Source organism: Pan paniscus, chromosome 5, assembly GCF_029289425.2.
Source record: "Pan paniscus chromosome 5, NHGRI_mPanPan1-v2.0_pri, whole genome shotgun sequence".
Lineage (NCBI taxonomy): Eukaryota > Metazoa > Chordata > Mammalia > Primates > Hominidae > Pan > Pan paniscus.
In genome coordinates this window covers 45,441,353-45,462,548 of record NC_073254.2, presented here as the reverse complement: position 1 = coordinate 45,462,548, position 21,196 = coordinate 45,441,353, and the positions used below count along the sequence as shown (strand labels likewise).

The window sequence follows — 21,196 nt, the reverse complement described above, 5'->3', positions numbered from 1 at the left end:
TCAACTTCACATTGATTTATCTTTATTGTGATCCTCATTATCCAATTGGCTCATTTTGTGAATATCATCAACCAAAACCCCAGGGTTTTTATTTCACATGAATGGCCATCAAGATGGGTCTGCCTTGTCCCATCCCTGCAACTGACTTTTAATTTTCTTTTTGAGACAGGGTCTTGCTCTGTCACCCAGGCTGGAGTGAAGTGATGCAATCATGGCTCACTGCAGCCTCAACCTCCTGGGCTCAAGTTATCCTCCCACCTTGGCCTCCTGAGTTGCTGGTGCACACCACTAAGCCCAGCTAATTTTATATATATATGTATAAATGGGGGCCAGAGTGTGCTATGTTGCCTAGGCTGGTTCCAAACTCCTAGGCTCAAGAAATCCTCCTACCTCAGCTTTCCATAGTGTTGAGATTACAGGGCATGAGCCACCCCACTGGCCGATTTTTTCTTTCCAACCAAATTTGAACCCTTTAATTGTTCTCTTGGTGGTTGCAGCTCATCCTTCCAAGCCTCTGAAATAACTGAGGCTCTTGATTCTGGTTTCTGGTTCTGGTTTCCATTCCAACAACCTATCCCCTACCCCCAGTGGGGCATTTGCACACTTGATCAGCATAACCCAGGGATTCTCCCCTGGGATTTCCAGACCCTGGGGAGCCAGATGGGTTCTAGAATTTGGGCAAGAAAAAGAAATTACACCTTTTACTAACCTCTAATAGAAATTTAGCATTTCCTCCAATTATGAATATGGGTAAAACCACCAGTAGTATTAGCAGTACCTGTGACTTGTCACTAATTGACACCACAGCTACTTTTATGTCTCACTGTGACTGTTGTAGAAATCTCAAATATGGCTTATGCTCATTAGTATTTGGAAAATGTCAGTTTATTACACCTGTTTTTAGATCTTGTTATTAAATACATGAAAAAGAAGCACATTAGTTTCATAATTTTTTAGCATTTTGGTAAACTGTTTCCATTGGTTTCCCTTATAATCCTATACATTTTATGGGTTTTGTTGTTGTTGTTGTTCTGTTTTTGAGACAGTCTCACTCTGTTGCCCAGGCTGGAGCACAGTTGTGTGATCTCAGCTCACTGCAACCCCCACCTCCCGGGTTCTAAGCAATTCTCCTGCCTCAGCCTCCTGAATAGCTGAGATTACAGGCGCATGCCACCACACCCTGCTAATTTTTGTATCTTTAGTAGAGATGGGGTTTTGCTATGTTGGCCAGGTTGGTCTCGAACTCCTGGCCTCAAGTGATCTACCCACCTCAGCCTCCCAAAGTGCTGGGATTACAGGGGTGAGCCACTACGCCTGGTCCATTTTATAGGTTTTAAAACCTAATTCTGAGGACTCAGTAGACTTCTACAGACTGCCAAAGGGGTTTATGGCACAAAAAAGGTTCAGCACCCCTGGCCTGACTGCATTCCTTCCAGGCCTCCACCAGAGCACCCCTCTGAGTTGAGAAGGTTCATGCACTCAGACATTCATGCATCTCCTGAGGTCCCACAGGCAAAGGCCTGGATTATCCAGACACAGAACACAATGCTGGGCAAAACAGGTGATGGGAAATGGAATGAGGAGGGAGGAAAAAAGGAAGATGGGAAGTGGGTTGGGAAGTGGGTTCAGAGGGAGGTGCAGGAGGCAGAGTTACCCAATTCCCAAGGAACCCACTCACACAGTTGTGGAAAACTCAACCTTTATTATTACCTGCCTAGTGCAGGGGATTAAAATTGCCTCAAGCTAGGTCCATATATTAGTGTAAAAATCTGTGTTTCTCCCCCCAAAAATGTACAAACCCCAAGTGATTATAGAAAAATCAATGTGGCAGCTACACTAGAGATGTCCAACCCCAAGGCTATGGGCCGTTGCTCCCTCTTTCCCCCCAATCCCAATATTTACTCCACAGAAACGTACAGGCTTAGAGAAGTTCTAGCTACAAGACTGCAGGTGGGAAGTGGGGGTGACTGAGGGCTGGGGCGGGGCTACCCTCAGGTCCAGTGTTTCAGGTGATGGAGGAGGAAGAAGCCCAAGCTGAGGACAAGTACAGGAGCAGGCACAAGGAAACATTTTCCTCTCCTTCTTGTCCTCCTCACCCCCAGATTCTCAGCCAGTGGGGTCCAGTGTGTGACAGGGAGAGAGAAGCTGGGGGCGCAGCCACCTCTCCAGGAATCAGTGTTGTCCAGTGGGGCCCAGGTGCTCCAATGGGCCATGTCCAGTGTCTATCCTATATTTCTCCCCACCCTTCCCCAAGGGATGGCTAGAGGAGGGTGGAGAGGATCCCATCCACAGGACCAGCTGGGTGGGCGACAGGGGCTTCTGGGAAGGAAGAACAGGAAGGAGACATGAGAGCGTGTCCAGGAAGGGGAGAAGGGGCATCAGCTCCCTGGGTGGGCCCAGCCCACCTGCAGTCTCACTGCCTCTATTAGAGGTGATGGGCTGTCGGGAGGGGAAGGGCAGAGGTGCCATTGTGTCCTCTTGTTTTAGTGTCACTGGCTTCCCCTGGATCGCTCCCTGAGGGAGGGGCAGCTGGATGTGTGATTCACACCGTGTTGAGTGCATCCTCTGCCAGGAACCGATGCAGCTGGGAAAAGGGTGGTCGCTGCTCAGACTCCCGGCTCCAGCACCGAAGCATCAGCTCATATAGGCCCTGCGGGCAGGCAGGCGGCCGGGACAGGTACACCTGCATTGTGGCAGTGTGGATGAGAGTCAGGGAACAAATATTCTTTAGTCTCCAAGATGACAACTCTGCCCCTTCTGTCCCCCGCCTCGGACCCATCTTCCCTCTCCTCCACTCTGACCTGCCGGCCCTGGTCCCGGAAGAACTCCCCCGCATTCTCGATGACCTGCTCGTCGGTGAGCTGCCCAAAGGGCTGGGCCCTACAGAGCATCAGCACCTCCCACAGGGTCACACCAAAGGCCCACACGTCACTCGCAGTCGTGAACTTCCCCTGGGATGCAGAGAAGGCAGCAAAAACAGACAGGGACATCAGGCAACGTAGACCCTCCTCCCTTCCTATTGGAAGCCCCAGATCCACTCTGGGCTCCACTCAGGCCTGATCCCTCCTGACGCCAGGCTCTCCACTCTCCTCCGCTGGCCACCTTTTCCAACTCCTCTCCCTTGGGCTCTGCCTTTCCTCTCCATGCTCTGGTCCTCTCTCCAGGGCCCTGGCCCACCTCTTCCTTCTGCTCCTCCTTCCTCTCCATCCACCCCCACTTTCTGGTCCTGACCTTCGGTCTCCCTACCCAACCCCTTCTATCTCCAGCTTCCGCCCCCAGCCTCATCTCTTGAGCTCTCTGCCACCCTGTCTCCATCCCCAGTACCCACTCTTGGCTCCTGGATTCTTGCCCATCACACTGCAGCTCCTGCTTTCCCCAGTCCCTTGGGCCAGGAGAACCTCATATTATAGATGAGATTCTGTAAAATGCAACCCAGAGAAAGTGTGTGACTGATGGAGACCAGGGCTGTGAGTGGCGGCCAGTGTTCTCCCACCTGCCCTGCTCCAACCTGGCTGTCCTCGGGCTGCTCACCATGAGGATGCACTCCCAGGCCATCCAGCGGATGGGCAGCACTGCCCGGCCCTGCACACGGTAATAGTCCCCAGCATAGAGGTTCCGGCTCATGCCAAAGTCTGCGATTTTGATGGTGAAATTTTCCCCAACTAGGCAGTTCCGCGTGGCCAGGTCCCGATGTACAAAGTTGAGTGTGGCCAGATAGCGCATGCCGGAGGCGATCTGGGCTGCCACATGCAGCAGCATTGGGTAGCTGAGAAGGGAACCGACAAAAGGTCACTGGGGGCAGATTCCCATCCAGGAGAGGAGAGAGAGCCCACTCCCCGGGCCCGGTCACTCTGGCTCCCCATGTGGAGGTGGAATGCCCACGTGAGGCCAAGGGTCACTTCCCTCTCAATCTCCCAGGCCTGGCCAACACTAGGGGGCTCTTCTTTTATTGTGCTCCCCAATCTGGACTCAGAGGGGAGTGAGGGTGAGAGAAAGCAGAAGGGACGTCATGGCAGGGCCCAAGTCCCTTCACTACTCTTGCGTAGTCACCTCCAGCCTTTCTGTCCATGTTCCTGGGTTAACTTGTCACACATTCCTTATCCCAGGCCCTCCTGGAACCTCTCTCCCTTCCCACCCCCACGCTCCCCTCTTTTCCTCCAGGCTGAAGCGAGGGGAGAGGAGGAGATCCCCTGGGGGAATTCTGAGCAAGGCCCAGCCTGGGTAAGCAGGTACCTGATGGTGGGCCCCTGCGCAGCCTGCCCGTCCCCAGGGGCCCCCTCGGCTGCCTTGTCCTCCAGCTGGTGGGCACTGAGGAACTGGTTGAGGTCGCCGTTCTCCATGTAGTCAGTAATCATGCAGAGGGGGTCGTCCTGCACACACACGCCCAGCAGCCGAATGATGTTTGGGTCCTTGAGCCTCGACATGATCTTCACCTCTTTCAGGAAATCATTCCTGGAGAACAAGGAGAAGCTGAAGAGGAATGCCGAGTGGGCGGCCTGCACCTTCCCCCGCGCCCCCACCCCCCTGCCCCACCTCAGGCAGACCAGGCGTCCCCACCCCCAGCGTACATGTAAATCCCCTCCCAGAGACGCCACCCCTCTGTTGGGCTCTGCCATTGTTCTCTCTAGATGGCTCCCCACTCTTCACCGCCTCCCCTCCCTTCTTCCAGATGCCATCCCTGGTCCTCACCTGGCATTCTTGGTGGCATCTGGCCGTAAGATCTTGACAGCTACCAGCAAAGGGTGTCCCTTACGCACATTAAGGGGGAAATCAAGACTGACCAGATCTTGAGGGCTGTCGACCTCACACAGGTGCACCTGGAGAAAGAAGTTCGTTTGCTAGGCGGTCACAGGGTCAAACGGATTAACACGGTTACAAATGACTAAGGTTCCTGGCTAGGGGGATGTGCAGGCATGGCATCAGAGCACACAATAGGGCCAGACACTGGGTAGGCACCCTCCTTACCTCCCCAAACTGGCCCTCGCCAAGCTTCTCCTTGAAGCGGAGTCGAGATCGAGGGAAATCCACTCTGGGGGGCCCATCCCCAACTGCCCCTGGGGGCAGTGCAGGCACAGCATAGGTGTTGCCCCCGGTGACGCCCTGCAGGGTAACAATGTCAGCCTCGGCATAATGGGGGACGCTGTTCTGGGGAGGTGGGGGCAGAAGCGGGGCGCCTGGCTTCTCAGGCTCCATATAGTCCCCACTGTAGGCTGCAGGGGTGAGGGGAAAGAAGACAGGACGAGGCATCAGGAACAGCCCAAGAGCTATAGTTCCCCACACCTCAGCCTCCCAGAGGGCCCTGTGTCTCCCGGTCGAGTGAGAGACTGGGTCTATGCTGTATCTTCCCAGTATTCCATGCGCCAACCTCAAACCAGGAAGACACTGGCATGGGACGAGAGTTAGCTATTCCAGAGGTTTTCAAGGCAATGAATATGGTTGAGCAAAACTGTCATAAAGTCTTACTCTTTTAGGGCCTCCCTAGGGTCTCTCAAGAGACTGTGAGATAAATCTTGGCTGGAAGAAGAATTCCTCCCCAGGAATTCTCCCGCCTCAGGATGGTCCCAGCATCCAGGCACCCTCCGCCTTCCAAACCCTTGTCCCGTTCACCACAGCTCCCTCCCCTTCACTTAGCTGCTCTCCCGTGGCTTTCAGCCTGGCTCCCCCTGGGGCCAAGCCCTCCCAACCCTTTCAACCCAACACACCAAGCTCAACAACAAGCAGAGACAGAGGCACACAGAGAGGAGGGAGGGTAACAGCTGCTCACAGCCCCAACACAAGTTGTCTACAGACAGGAGAGGAAGCAGAGCTGTCCCCTCTTAGCCCTGGGGAAGGGGCCACAATGAGAAGGCAACACTGAGGAGAAGAGGGGCAGATGGAAAGGGTTGGGGCATGAGCCTTCACCTCTGGGACTGCAGAGAGAGGACACATGTGAGGGAAAGGGCAAGCGCCCGGGGTGAGAGCCCTCCTCCTCGCAGCTCTAGAGAGAGTGGAGAATAAAGGAGGAGTTACAATAGTCTGGGGCCACCACAGCAACCTCCTGTCTAGCTCTGGAGAGCTGAAGAGATGGCGTGGAAGAGGAGGAGGGAGAAGAGCTGGGGACCAGTAAGCTTTCTACTCCTCAGCTCAAGGGGGGACCTTAAAAAAGAGCAAGCAGCAGCAGAGATGAGCGAAGGGCACAAGAGCTTCCTCCTTGGGAGCTCAGGAGAGCAGAATAGGCCACAGTGGGGAGAGGAGGAAGTGCAAGGTGTGAGGGCTTTTCCCTGCCCCAGTAGAGGTATGGGGAGCCTGGCGGAGCCCAGGGGCAGAGGGGCTTACCCTGGGTGTTGGTGGGTTTGGCCCAGGCGGGTGTGGGGGGGCCCGGGCCTCGAGGGGGACGGGCGTAAGTGGCCAGAAGGAGGCGGTAGGCTGGATTGGAGAGCAGCAACGCTGTCGGGAGAAGGAGGAGGGGAAACACGGGGAAGGGATGAGACTCAAGGCTAGACAGACAGGGAGACCTTGAATAGGGCAAGACCAGGGCTGATGGGATGATTGCATTAAGAGACAGACAGGATAAAACAAGGATCTGCAGAGTGACGGACGGCTGGCTGGATAATGAATGCATGGACAGATGGGACGTATGAATAGATGGATGGATGGTAAACAGATGTTTTGTTGGATGGATGGATAACAGATGGAAAGATGGATGTGTGAATATAGATGGATAGATGGATGATGGATATGGGTGGGTGGATGGATGGATGAATAGATTTATGAATATAGATAGAAAGATAGATGATGGAAGATTGATGGATGGATACAAGGATGTATGACTATGGATGGAAGGATGGGTGATGGAGGATAGATGAAGGAACAAACATGGTGAGTCTAATACAAAGCAAAGGGGCCAGGGAGACACAATGAGAGGGTACAACAAAGATAGAGAGATGTCTGTGGGACACAGACAAGATAGGACCACGGGGGACTATGGGTAATACATGGGGAACTCTTGAGAGAGACTACATGGTAGGGACAAAGAGTGATATAGACAGTAACCAGGGGCACAGAAAGAAGAAAACAAGTGGAAACTGGGGAACACAGGAAAAACAGAGAATGGGAAAGGGATACAATAAGAAAACAGCAGAGAGGACAGAGGTGCGACTGGAACAAGGCAGGTCTTACCAGAGCCATTGGGGACACAGGGAGCGGAGTGGGGCGGATTCCCACGAGGCCGGGGCTCCTGGTACGGGGGTGGCTCTCTAGGACCTGGGCGGTTGTTGATGAGGATAGTGTCCCCAGGGACAGAGAGGTGAACCGTCAGCTCCTCTTCCAACACCCTCCGTTCAGCCTTGTCATGGGGATGGGAGGCATCACCCGTGTTGCTCAGCACACACGGCCTGGCCCTCTGCTGTGTCCATCCCTGCGTTCCCTCCCTCAGCCCTCACAAGAGCCCTACAGCTGTAGATACTATCAGCACCATCTTACAGGTAGAGAAAGTGAAGCTCAAGAGCATGGAGGTAACTTCCCTGTCCCACAATGAGATTCTAACCCTCATCTGCCCAGTCCATAACTATCAACCGTTTTTTGTTTTTTTTTTTTTTTGAGATGGAATTTTGCTCTTGTCGCCCAGGCTTAAGTGAAATGGCATGATCTCAGCTCACTGCAACCTTCGCCTCCCAGGTTCAAGAGATTCATGCCTCAGCCTCCCGAGTAGCTGGGATTACAGGCATCAGCCACCATGCCTGGCTAATTTTGTATTCTTAGTAGAGATGGGATTTCACCATGTTGGTCAGGCTGGTCTCGAACTCTTGACCTCAGGTGATCCTCCCGCCTTGGCCTCCCAAAGTGCTAGGATTACGGGCATGAGCCACCGTGTCCAGTCATCAACCTTAATGTATATTACTGCCACTGGACTCCAGCCGGAAGACGTGGCTTGGGGTGTGCCAGACGTCTTCCCTTTGCCCCTCCAACCCCACTCTCTGCCTGTCTCTACCCTGCTTCTGCCCCAAGGCTGACCAGTGTACACTGCACCAACAGGCCTGGTTTGGGTTAGCCAGAGAGGAGCCCAGCAGGAGTTTGGGGCAGAAAGTGAGGTCAGGGCATCTATTCTCCCAGGCCCTCCCTGAGGGGTAGACACGGGCCAGCTGCATCCCAGGACCAAAGTCTACTGCCCCTGTCAAGGTGCCCTCTCCACAGGCTCTCTCCTCTGGGTCGTGGTATTTGCTCCTCTCCTCTGAGCAGACCCAGAGCTGGGGAGCAGCCCTCCCTGTGAGCCCCATACCCTCTTTGACATGGTGTAAGTGGTCTCTTTACTAAGCCCTCCTCTTGGGATGCTAGTGGGCTGTGCCCTGCAGGTCCCACTGGACGCTGGCTCGTGCTGGGGCCTGGCCTCCCCCCGCCACTCCACATGCCACGGCTGTGCCCACCTTGCTGAGGAGCCTGCGCCAGTGCAGCCGCCAGAGCATGAGGGCAATGATGAGCAGCAGGAGCAGGATGATGGCCACCAGGCAGCCGATGAGGATGGCGGTCGGGCTCCCCTCGGCCTTGGCCACGGGCTGCTGGCCTCTGGGCTCCAGCTCTGGTGGAGGCAGCAGGGTCAGCACCACAGGAGGGTCCCACCCTAGCCGAGGGGGAGGCCCAGGGAGAAGGGTGCAGAGGGTCCACACGCCCACCCAAGATTGCTCACCCAAGCTGCTGAAGTTGGTGGGAGGTGGGCCAGGCGGCCACCAGGGGGCTGGCGGGAAGGTGCCTCCCAGTGCCGGAGAGGAATTGTTCACCACATCTGGGGAGAAGGAACAAAAAGAAAGGAGGGAGGTAAATGAGGAGGAGACCCAAGGGAGGCAGAGGCAGTGGATTGCTGTGCAAAGGAACAGAAGCATGGGTGATTCTCAATAGGCAACCACTGACCAGTGGGGGCTTGGGGAGCAGGGTCCTGGAACACCCAGCTGTGGTGGGTGTTAACCCTATAGTTGCTGGATTGTGGGGAGGTGGAGGACAGGTATCTGGAGGCTTAGAGAAGAGGCTATTTCTCAACTAATACAGAAGTATTTCAATATTTTAACAACCAGTACTGTCATACTGGCTCAATAATAGTCATGGGCAAGGGGCTTACAAAGGAAAGATGGATACGCAGAGAACAAGAGGCAGCAAGGGGCTCAAGTTATTTGGGGCACCCCTAATTGAGAAGTTTCGGTGGGTGATGGGTAGATATAATGCAAGGAATGAGTATTTTAGGGACACTGCAGGGTTAGGAATGAAATCAGTTGTCAGTTTCAGGGACTGGAGACTGGGCTACTCCAGGGCTTACCAGAGATGAAGGAGATTTCGCTGAAGAGTAACCAGGGCCCCGCAAAGAGGAAGCGGCACTGCAGAAAGCGAGCCACACGGCCGCCAAGGGGCACTGAGACAGCCCGGGCTCTGGGGTCCCCGAGGTTGCCCCCTAGGTTGTGGCGCATGGGCTCCCCCTCCCAGGCCATGGCAGGGCCACGCCGGAAGCGACATTCCACCCCGCCAGGCAGACGGGCTCCCAGCGTGTGCATGTTGTTACAGTGGACCTGGGGGGAAGGGAAGAGGGCACAGGGTCAAGGCTAGGAGTGGTGGGGGGCACCCCAATGGCACCCTGCATCGCTTCAGAGCCCTCCTCGAGAGCCGGACTCACTCACCTGCATAGCCTGGAAGGCCCTCAGCCGGTCAAACTCAAACTCCATCTCCACATAGCCACTGGAGAAGCTGTGGTTGCTCCATCCCACATAGTCATAGCCTGGCCAGACCCGCAGCTCCTGACTCTTCCTAAAGTCATCCAGCCCCACCACACCATCTGCCAGCTGGCCCAGACCCCCATACTGCAGTCTGGAGAAGAGGGGACCAAGGAAGAGGAGGTTGGAAGGGAAGAGGGTCTTGACATCCAGGCATTCTGCTCCGCCACCCTCCGGCACAGTGGCGTGGCCAGCCTGGCTCCCATCCACTAGTCCCATTCCCATCCCACCTCACACTCATGCAGCTGGCCCTTCTCCTCTCTCCACCCCACCCCAGCACTACAGGTACCTTGCAGGTCACATCCAGCACAAAGGCACCACCTCTAAGGGGCACCATTTCAATCTATGATGTGTATATTTATTGCAGCAATTTCCAACAATGTGTGTTAGCAAAGGGGTGCCTTTTTCATACAGTGTCATACAGGCTAGTGGTCACCCTAGTGCTACCCTTTGAGGCCCCACCTAACCCATCCCTCTTCTCAGCTCTTCCATCTCACTCCCCACCCTACTTACCAGCCCCCCTACACACACACACTCACACACACATACACACACACACACACACACACACACACACACAGAGTCCTCCCTCCCACCCCAAACTCCATATCCTGCAGGGGCCTTTCTTACCCGCCCACGGTATGTCCATCATAGGTGGAGTCGTTGAGGTACACGGCCTCAGATAAATACATTGTCTGCCCCACAGGGGCGGTGTAAGACAGGAGTCCATCTGGGGCAGGGTGAGAGGATGGGGGTCAGAGGCACTAAGGCTCCATCCCCCATCCCTGCATCAGGCCTGGGCAGGTTTCAGGTCCCTTCTTGTATCTCTCCACTGGCTCATTGGCATGGAGGAGACAATGCTGGCTAGCCCCCTCCTCAGAGTGACAGCTTCCCAGCAGGAGAAGGGATCCTGGATGCCCATTCTCCACACTCCCCACCCTCCAGTCCCCTGCTCAGGAAACAGATTCCCAGGAAGCTGAGCCACTCACCCCTCCAGAGGCAGCCATAGAGCTCTACCCGCAGACAGACGCTCATGACCCGGTCAGCCCGGGGGTAGAAGCGAACCAGTCGGGCAACCATGGGGGGCCCAAGGTCCTTCAGCACCACTCCCTCAGGGTCCTCATTGCCTGAGATCACCTGTGGGCCAGGAAACAGGGGGTGGGTGGGATGGGGTCCAGGTCAGATCTTACTTCCCAGCCACCAGCTGCTCCCTGGCCCAGCCCACAGTGGCCACTTAGAGACCCATGAGGGGTGGCACCGAGCACACAGCACTGTGGGGCGCAGCCAGGCATGGGTGAAATGAAGATCTGCAGCTGAGACCTCTGGCTCTCTCGCAGCTCTGATGTTCCATCCTCAGACTCCAGGCTCAGCTGCCCTCTGCTCCTTGCCTGGCTCCATCCATTTGTCTCCAAGCCTATCATCCCATTGTGCCCAGATTCTCCCCAATCCTCACAGCCCTGCACCCCTGCCTCAGCTTCCCCTTCATTTCAGCCCATTCCCTCTGTTCATTCAGCAGAAGTTGGCTGAGTGCCCGCTCTGTGCCAGGCACGTTCTCAGTGGTGAACGTCACTCCCCACCCTTGTAGGACTGAGATCCCAGCAGGGAAAACAGCTGCGAAGAACAAGAGGCAGGGAGTATGGACAGAGCAGTGAGGTGGGTGGCCAGAAAAGGCTCTCTAAGGAGGTGACACCTGGCAGAGAACTGAATGGAGTGAGGGAGAGCCTGTGGTTATTTAGGGGAGGAGCTTTGCAGGCACAGAGAAAATGTCCAGAAGCTGTGGGAACGAGCCCTGGCTTGTTCCAGCAACAAGAAGAAAGGCAGCATGGCCAAGGAGGCGCAAGAAACAAGTGATGCAGGCAGGAGCCAGGTCAGGCTGAGCATCCTGCACCAGCTAGGGGCTCAGCTTTTGTTCTGGCAGAATGGAAAGCCAGCATGGGGGTGTCAGCTAGGTGTGACGTATCTGATTTACATGCTCTAAGGTCCACTGGATGCCGCCCCCCCAGGTGGAGATTTGACTCCAGGCAGAAAAGGGCAGAAGCAGAGAGACGCGTTTGGCATCTACTGCACTCATCTAAGCTGGAGATGGCGGGCAGGTGGCCTAGGGCAGTAGAGGTGGAGTGGTGAGGAGTGACTGGACTCAGGAACACTATGGAGGTAGAACAGACGGGGCTGCTGATGCTTTGGAAGGAGGTGAGAGAAAAAAAGGAATCAAGGATATCATCTTAACTTATAGCCTAGGCAACCAGGCAATGGTGATACCACTTCCTGAGCTGGAGAATGCCAGGGGAGGAGCAGGTTTAGGCTGGGAATGGGAATCAAATTCAGCTTGGGAAATTAAACGTACGTTTGAGATGCCTATTAGACATCTAGGTGGCTGGCTACAGTGCTTGTAATCCCAGCACTTTGGGAGGCTAAGGTGGGAGGATCACTGAGCCCAGGAGTTCAAGACCAGCCTGGGCAACACAGCAAGACCCCATCTATTAGAAAAAAAAAAAGACATCTAAGTGGAGAAATCCAAAAGGTGGCCAGGTTTACAATATTGTTTGGAGCTCAGCTGAGAGGCTTAGTCTGGAGATGATATAAACTGGAGAGTCGTCAGCGTATAGGTGGTGTTTAAAGTACAGCTGGAAGTGAGGAGAGCCAACCTCCTCTGGGTGCTGCCCCTGCCAGTCTCACCTCCTGACCCCAGCGGTCCTTCCAGCCCATCCAGCGGCGACCATCCCGGGAGTAACGCAGCCGGTAGCTCCGGGAGAACTCCTTGCCCAGGCCCCCGGCATGCCGTCCCTGGGTGCCCACCAGAGCCACCAGGTGCAGTCGTTGTAGATCCACCTGCAAGTACTCCTCCTCCTTGGGAAACACCGACCCTGCGGGGCACCAGGCCCCATCCCCGTCACTGCTCTCCAACCTGAGGGTGAAGAGGGGCACAGAGAACATCTGGCCCCAGGTCTGCCTCCATCTCCAGTATTTAAACCCCACTTCATTTGTCCCCTCAGCCTGCAGGGGTTTCACTGGCATGGGCAGAGGGGTTGGAGGGGAAGTAGAGGTCCCAGGAGCTCCTCTCGGGGCAGCTACAAGTGTGCCAGGTATGCCAAGTACCTGCTGTGGCGGGCGGCAGTGGAATCTGACCAGGAGCTGGAAGCAGAGATGTCACTGTCTGGGATGGTCCGGTCCTGCATGCCCAGGGCATAGCGGCATTTGGCTGAGTAAAAAGCAGGCATGTAACAGGTCAAGGCCCCCAACTCTCTACCTCCCAAGCCCTGGCCCTCAGGGACCCATGATTCAGTCTCCTCACCAGGATCAAAATGTCCCTTCATGTCAGCATCTCCACTTGCCACCAAGAGCAGCAGCAGTAAAGATGACAGGGCCTCTGGCCCCATAGCTCCTGATCCCTCGAGCCTAAGGGGGTGGGGGCAGCATCTCTGCAGGGGATAAAATGGGTGGTGGGTAAGTTAATCAGGGGACTGAGTCATAGCTGACAGCAACAGATAGAATGGGCCGCTTTGGGGATAATAACAGTAAAACAACAACAACAGTCATTGTTTAACAGCATCAGCTATATTTTTAGAATGCTTCCCCTATGCCAGACACTGGCCTAAACCCTTAAACAGAATCCATAATTTTATCTTCACAGTCACTTCATAAGGTAGATACTATTACTATCCATATTTAACACATGAAGAAACTAGGGCAGAGATCAGTTAAATAACTTCCTAAAGCCCCATTTCTCCAATCAGGAATGGGCAAAATATCCCCATAAACAACGGCTTAGAACAAACAACAAGTGTGCAAAAAATGTTTATAACACATACAACAGGAAAAGGTTTAATAACTACAATAAACTAAGGCCCCTTAGGAACTGACAAGAAAAAATATATAAGTAACCCAATAAAGAAACAGCCAAAGAATGTGAATAGTCATTTCACAGAAAAGCAAAGCCAAATTGCCAACAAACATTTTTTTTAATGGTCAAATTCACTAGCCTCAGGGAAATACCAAGCAGACTGACAAGATATTTTTTTAAGGCTGTAACATATAAAAGTGGTGGAAAGTGATGAAAAGGGAGGCACCATGCTCAATGGCAGAAATGAGTGTTATCCTCTATTTGGAAAGCAATCTAGCAATGTCTATTATAATTAAAAATGCACATCCTCTTCGACCCAGCATTCCCTCTCCTAACTATCTACCCAAATGGGGAGAGAGAAGCACCAGGAAGTAAGAACATATGTGCAGGTCTGGGTCTGGTGGCTCATGCCTGTAACCCCAGCACTTTGGGAGGCCGAGATGGGAGGATCACTTGAGGCCAGGAGTTACAGACCAGCCTGGTGAACATAGTGAGACCCCATCTCTTTAAAAAAAGTGAAAAATAAAAATAAAAAAGAAGATCTCAAAGATGTTTATTATGGTACCTTTTGTAAGACATAAATCTGTAAGATATGTGAATGCCCACAGGGGACAGGCTGGAATTAAAAAAAAAATAAGGTTTATTGACTACTATGCAGCTATGAAAAGTAACAAAGAGGCAATATATTCCTAACTTTGTGTGATTTCCGTGTATATCTGTTGAATATGAAAAGCAAGCTACAGAAGTATAAAAAAATCCCACCTTTTGAAAACAGAATAAACAAGCACCCATGTTTGTATATATACCTGTGTGTATGTCTAGAAGGAGAGAATATATAATAGAATATAACAATAGAATACAATATAACAAGAGTTAACATGAATGGGGCAAAAGAAAAGCAAATTTAAAAAGACAGGTTGATTGTACTATTTTTCTAAATCTTGTAACATAAATGCATTTATGTAAAATCATAAGATATGTAAAAGAATATGAAAATCATTTTGACTTTTAAAAAATAAATATGTCCCAGGAAAGGTTGGGCAATTCCTTGTTGAGGATATGATAGAATTAAACATCAGATAAGCCTGGACCAGCTCACCCTGCTGCCCTCCCACATAGGAGTCCAGAATTCTAAGAGAAGGGCAGAGGGGACCCCAGCACCTTCTAGTCTTACTGTCCCCTATAGCCCTCTAGGCCCAGGGTGGTCCCTGGACCATCAGCAATACCTGGAAGCATGGAAGAAATCAGAATCTCAGGCTCACCCTTGACCTGCTGAATCAGAATCTGCATTTTAACACAATTCCCAGGTGACCTGTGCCCATTAAAGTTTGAAAATCCCCACTCTGTTCCTCAGGCCCAGGAAGCTTACCCCATATAAAACGATTCTAAATGGCATCTCCTTACAAACCCAAATAACTACTCTCCCCTCCCCTGCTGCAGGAAAAGCTATCCTAAACTGTACTGGTCCCAGAGCCCTGCACTGAAGTCTCCAGGCCCTGGAGTCCTGAGGGACTCGACTGCCACCTCTTATCAGGTTCAGGGCATCTTGGGCCCAGTTATCCCTGCTCTGCCTTCCTGAGACCCAGACATCCAGTCCCCCCAGTTCCCACTTCCAGAAGGTGGCTGCCTCTGAGGGACTGAGGAAAGGCTGAGTTGCCTTGGAGACGAGGGCGGGTCTAAAGACAAGGAAGGCAGGTCACCCCAGGAGGTAGGAGGAGTGGGGGATACTCCCCCATCCCTTTGTCCTCCTCCAGCTGCTCCCACAATGCACTAGGGCAGGAATGTAAGAGGCAGCTGAGACCCCAGAGCTCTGAAGCAGCAGCTGAGGGGGACGACTGAGTTGTGGGGGGCACTCAGAGGCTAGAACCAGAAGGCATCACGCCTGGTCCCTTAGGGTCCAGCGCCGGGGAGCAGGCTGCCAGAGTCCCAGGAGACTGGCTCGGAATTCCTGGGTGCCGCTCTCCACCCCCACCTCTCTCGGGAACAGCGGGGCTCTTGTTCCCCTAAGTAACCTTCATGCCTATCCCAGATGAGTCATCAGAGCCACACAGAGCCGAGAGGAGCCCGGGGCAGAGATACAAAGGCAGGCAGAGGATAGGAGGCAGGCGGAGACAGAGCGAGAGCCACAATGCAAGAGGTAAATAGAGCAGGCTCAGAAACACGGGGCACAGAGCCAAGCAGAGGAGCACGGAGAAGCACAGAGACGTCTGGGCTGTCTGTTCTCCAACACCCCCAGTCACCTCATCTCTCTCCACTGGGTCTTCAGCCCATAGTCAGAGACCCAGAGGGCAAGAGAGGACAAGCCCAGAAGACCTTCCCCAATCCCACCCCCTTCCACTCCATTACAACCAAAGACAAACCAGGGGCCAGGCCACCCTGCCTCAAGCCCTTCACGCTCCTCTCCCAACCCCCACGTCCCACTCAGACAACACCCACACAGCTCTGTACACACACACACGGTGAAACACACAAACTTACTGAACTGGCTGTAAACAGCGAGGCTAAATGTGGCATGCACACACCCCCCTCTCAGTGTCTCTGACAACCCTCACAGAGTTTCTGAGACAGAGCAAACACAGAAGCTCATGCATACATCAACCCGTCCACACCTTGGCATTCCTTCAAGTCCAACCCCATCGCTCAATGAATAGCCACCTTCAGACACCTGTGAACATGAAATGACAGACACCACATGCTCCTGTGACCAAAAGACAGCATGAGACACACACACCCGGGCCCTTGGGCACAGGATCCCCAGAGAACTGGGGCCCAGCCTCTAACACACATGGGTGACCAAGCCAGAGGGACGTCGAGGGGGCAGGGAACAGGTGGGCGCTGGGTGGGAAGAGTGGCAATAAGGACAACAGCCTTTCCCTGCCTTTCCACTCACTCCCCTTTCACCTGTCTCCACCACACCACTCAGTCCTGGACACACCTACAGGCCCTCAGCAACAGCCAGCGAGCTTGGGCGCCTGCCTCTGGCTGCTGGAAGCGCTGGGAAGAAATGTTCAGCCAAGAGCCAGGCATGGGGGGTGGGACCCTGAAGCTGGCGCTCACCGGCAGTGACATTCTCTCATGCCAGAGCCAATTGACCATCCAGCCGGGAAGAGTGGTGTCACTGGTGGGTTAGAGTGGCAGTCCCTCTTTTTGCTGGCCTGTGACCAGACTGACCAACTGGGTGTTGGCTGAGCGGAGGCTTAGCAGTTAGATGCCCACAGGGACTGGCCAGGTGGAGGGCAGGCGATAGATGAGCTGACTCAGTGGGGCTGCACAGGAGCACCTCCTCCCGGGGCTCAGTTCCTCCGCACTGAGTGAGAGGGGACTTGCCTCAATGCTGGAGGCTCAAAACTCTTTCTGGGAGGTCACGGGCTTCACCTCCACCCAGTCCCCGCCCCCGGTTTTCAGACAGTATGCCAGAGCATCGGGGAGGCGGGCAGGGAGGCTTAGAAGAGCTGGACGACCAAGCATGGCTCGGGACGTCCTGCCTCCCCCGCCCCTCGCCCTGCAGGCGCCGCCGCGCGCCCCCACCCCAAGAGCCCCAGGCCTCCGCCCGCGGGTTCCGCCGCCGCTCTCCCTACCTCTCATCGCTCTTCCCGGCAGACCCAGGCGTCCGACCCGGGAGCGGGGCCTCTTCGGCGGCGGGGCGAGGGGCGGGGGAGGCGGAGGGAGCCAGGAGCCGGGAGCCGGGAGCGGGAGGCGCCGGCGGGGCTCGGGTGTCGGGAGGCGGCTCCCGCGAGCAGCTGTCGGGGGCCTGTTCCGGGGAGAGGAGCCAGGGCTGGGGCGGCTCGGGCCCAGGCGCCGCCTCCCCCTCGCCTCGGCTCCCTCCCTTCCTCCTCCCGCTCCTCGCTCCCCTCCCTCCCCTCGGCCTTCTCGCCGCGCGTTCGGGCTCGCAGCCCTCCCTTCCCCCTCCCGGACCCAGTAGTCCTGGTGGCTCCCACGCCCGGCGCCGAGCTCCAGGCCCCGCGCCCGCCACGCCCACCCCGCGCGCTAGCGCCCGGCCCGGCCTCCCCCAGGTAACCCGCCCGCCAAGCCCGCCTGGGCGCTCCCAGGCCGCCCAGCCGCCCGCGCCGCTGCCTCCGGCCAGCTCCGCGCCCAGCCCCCTCCACCCACTTGCAGCCCACCCCCGCTTCCCCAAACGAGAACCTCCAAAGCTGGCGCCCCAGGGGGCTGGCTGCAGTCCCGCTCAGGGCCCACGAGGGGAAGACGCCCCTCCTACTTCTGGGATCGGTTCCTGGTGGGAGAGGCAAAGGGGAGCAGCCCCAGGGCACAGAGGAAGAAGCAGGTTCCCACAGGCTCGGCCCAGCCCAGCTGCGGGAGTTAGCCCAGAGAAGGGAGCAGAGCTCAGGTCTCAGGGCTCACCTGTCCAGCCAGGCCCCAGACTGCTCTTCTCCCTCCACCAACCTTTGCTCCTCTCTCGCAGCCTGTGCGCTCCCGCCCCTACGACCCAACCTGGAAGGCCCCAGACCCTGAGGGCGGGCCCACTCTCTTCTAACCCTCTCCTCTCAGTTCCTCTCTCTGAAGGGCGTTCTAAGGGACCCGGGGGTCCAGACGCCCAGGCCCTGATTCCCCTGGGCTCCCAACGGAGTGGAGTGGGTGGGGGACTCAGGAGTCCTCAGGGCAAGCCTCCCTCAGGCCCAGCCAGCTCTGGCCGTAGTGGGCCAGAGGGTCTGATCACTGGCCAGAAGAGGCCAAAAATGAGGCCAGGACAAAGTTGAGTGGTCGGGAGGAGGAAGAAGAGGAGCAGGAGAAGGATGGAGGCACAGTGAAAATCACACACAGTCAAAAGGAAGGGGACCAAGAGACCCAGGGAAGATGAAACAGTGAGACTGAGTAGGCAAAGCAACTGAGAGAGCTGCTGGGCAGAGGATGGAGCGGGACAGAACAGCTTGTGGTGGGAGGTGCTTTTTCCCCACTCAGCACTACCTCAGCCCCTCACCTCTCTCCACACCCCCACACCTGCTCACCACCTAGACAATGTCACGGTCACAGGAAGGTCTCGCTCCACTGCACATCTCCGCCCCAGGAACCTCACAGTAGATAAAAACATACCCTGCTTGCAGTCCCAGACAACAATCCCAAGAAAGAAACACGAAGTCCCAACCAGACAAGTACACAAAAGCACTACCAGGAAGAAGCTGGCCCTTGGGAAAGGCCGAGGCACACATGGGCACTAGTTCAGAAGCCCAAGGACGTTCCAACGGCTGAGGGACCTGCTAACAGACAGCCCCAGGGTCACTCGAAGAGCAGCTTCTTCCCGCCTTCCTGTCCCACCAAGCCCCGAGGGATTCATCCCCCCAGAACACCTACCCCTCCAGAGACAGCAGCTGGGGAATCTAGGCCCAGGAGACGCTGGACTGGGGGTGGGGCCAGCCTGGGGGTGGGGCCAAGGCTTCCCAAGTCACCTCACCTGGCAGCCCGCAGCCCCTCCTTCCAGGAGCTGTGCTCTGGGAAAGCCCCAACAGGCCTGCCAGGCAAGCTACAGCCTGTCATACCCTGGTGGGACATTCCACACCCCAGGCCCACGCTGACCCCAGCTAAGTGGCTGGCAGTGCCAGACAGAGGGGTCCAATGGGGAGAGCAGAAGGAGCTAGAGAGTCCTGAAACCTTGGTCCCCTCTTCTCACTGCCTCAGGAGAAATTCCTAGTGGTGATGCCCACCTCGCCCCAGCTCCAGGCTGGAGGAGTGGGAGGGATGCAAGGCTGGGGCCCAGTGGAGTCAAGTGACAACGGAAAGGGAGCTGGAGCCAGCTGGAATGCGGGACTCGGAGCCGAGATTCCCAGGGGCCTGAGAGGGAAATCCCAGCCATCCTGGGGCCCAGAGAGCAGCACCAAAGACCAAGAGGGCCTGATTACCCATCCGTGGTCCCCAGAGCCCATTCCACATCTCCTGCATCACTCCGAACCTCAGAGGCCCCCTGTGTCCCCGAGAACCCCCAAATGACCCTCTACCATCCCCTCCCATCCTGGGCTTCCCTCCCCTTCAAGCCAGTGGCAGCCTGCTGCCCAGGAAGGAGAGGATGGGAAACAGCTGAAAAAATGTGAGGAGAGGCACGTAGGAGAGGGGAGAAGGCAGCTTCAGGCCTGCAGACCACCTGGCCACAGGAGGGAAGCCCAGCACGACCAGCGAGCGAGAGGACGGACCAGATGGGCCCCCACACATACACTAGCTGCAGTCCCCTTCCGGGAGCTGCAGCTGCCTCTGGAGGAGCAGGCTGGGTCAGCAGCTGGGGAGAGTAAGAAGCGACGGGTGGGGGGCAGGGTGAAGGAGTGTACAAGGCTTTGGGTGTGAGTCAGACCTGATGCCACTGAATAAACTGGAAACTGAGGCCAGGGAGCGAAGGAGGAGATTGAGATGACGTAGCTCTGGGAGAGAGATGAAACAGCTCAGCTGTGGTGGGGGAAGAAAGGGGCAAGGGACCAGAAGAGGGAGAGGAGGCTGATGGTCAGATGGGGACAATGGTGAGAGAATTCCCAGAGAGACGGAGATGGACTGAGGTCAAGGCCAAGGAGACAGGTCTGAGAGAGGAAAAGGAGGATGAAGACAGGGCACACACAGCAAAAGGTGGGAAGCCCCAGGGGCTCAGGGGAGGAGACTGAAGTTTGGGAAGAAAAGGGCTGAACTGGATGAAGGAACTGAAGTGGACTCGGGAAGGAAACAGTGTTGGAAACAAACTCCTAAGAGAGGAAGGCAGGGAACTGAGGAGGCTTGAGAGCTGGGCAGACAGATCAAGGGGACAAGAAGCAAGGACAAGGGAAGAAGGGGCTGGAGTGAAACAGAGAGTGGAGGGAAAGAGGAGGGAGACTGGGGCGCAGAGTGTGAAGCTAAGGGACACGGGGAGATGAGAAGTATAAAAGGCTGAGAAAGGAAGAGGCACCTGCGGGACAGATGGGGACATGAGGACCAAAGAGAGAATCTAACCTGTTTCTGGACAACGGTCCCCCATTGGGGACACCCTAGTCCCTCAGCCCATTCACCACACCATGGCACCCAACTCTATTCCCTCTCTTTCCCCTCCTCCCTGCCAGGCTCTGGGCCGCTCCCCTCCTCCCAACACACCTCCAGCCTCCAGCCGGGGACGCCTGGTCCCTGCCCACAAGGGGAGGGCCCAGCTCCAGTGCCCACTCCTGCCCTCCCAGTTCATCTCTGGCTTCCCCCCTCTCACCTCCAGCTCAGGATTCTCTTAGGTCCCAGTCACCCCAGTCTCAGGCCTTTGGGGTCGGGTCTGGGGCTGCCAACGCTGCCTGGCTTTGTCCGAGCGTCCGGGGCCCGGGGCCCAGGAGGAGCAGCTGCCCGGGCCAGCTGCGGCTGGCTTCAATGTGACCATGGCAACCAAGTCCCGCTCCCCTCACCGAGCCTCTAGGCCCCCGCAGAGAGGGACTGAGCAGCCTGGCTGTGGAGAAAGGGAGGGGAGGCTGAGAACTGTGAAACAGAACCAAAGGGAGACCCCAGACAAAGAAACCCCAGACAAAAGGAGATGAAGGGAGGCAGAGGAAGCAGAAAGCGGCATTGGGGGTGGTGGCCGGGAGCTCAGGCCCTCCAGAGGGGGAGAATCTAGGAGAGACGGAGAAAGAGGCAGAAGCAGGGGCTGATTTGCGGGGGAGAAGAGAGATTAGAATTGACTGGC

The 21,196-nt window shown here is 55.8% G+C and overlaps 1 protein-coding gene across 13 annotated transcripts; it reads right to left on the bottom strand.

The window, feature by feature from the left end:
- Positions 1-1,682: 1,682 nt before the first annotated feature.
- On the bottom strand, positions 1,683-20,877 carry DDR1 (discoidin domain receptor tyrosine kinase 1). 13 transcript variants are annotated; one of them, XM_063605237.1, is made up of 20 exons: positions 20,735-20,872; positions 17,151-17,323; positions 16,182-16,237; positions 13,024-13,150; positions 12,828-12,930; positions 12,408-12,636; positions 10,721-10,868; positions 10,362-10,461; positions 9,639-9,825; positions 9,284-9,530; positions 8,663-8,758; positions 8,403-8,554; positions 7,159-7,324; positions 6,316-6,426; positions 4,966-5,210; positions 4,690-4,817; positions 4,234-4,452; positions 3,532-3,766; positions 2,802-2,951; positions 1,683-2,683 (listed from the first exon to the last, which is right to left on the bottom strand). In XM_063605237.1, exons 4-20 carry the CDS (start codon positions 13,106-13,108, stop codon positions 2,543-2,545), a joined length of 2,742 nt encoding a protein of 913 aa, XP_063461307.1. In that variant the 5' UTR covers positions 13,109-13,150; positions 16,182-16,237; positions 17,151-17,323; positions 20,735-20,872; the 3' UTR covers positions 1,683-2,542. The 13 variants fall into 13 exon arrangements, with proteins under 13 accessions (XP_063461307.1, XP_063461308.1, XP_034817604.1 ...); XM_063605238.1 differs by lacking the exon at positions 20,735-20,872 and adding an exon at positions 17,716-17,731; XM_034961713.3 differs by lacking the exon at positions 20,735-20,872 and having other exon boundaries at positions 17,151-17,444.
- Between the last annotated feature and the right edge of the window lie 319 nt (positions 20,878-21,196).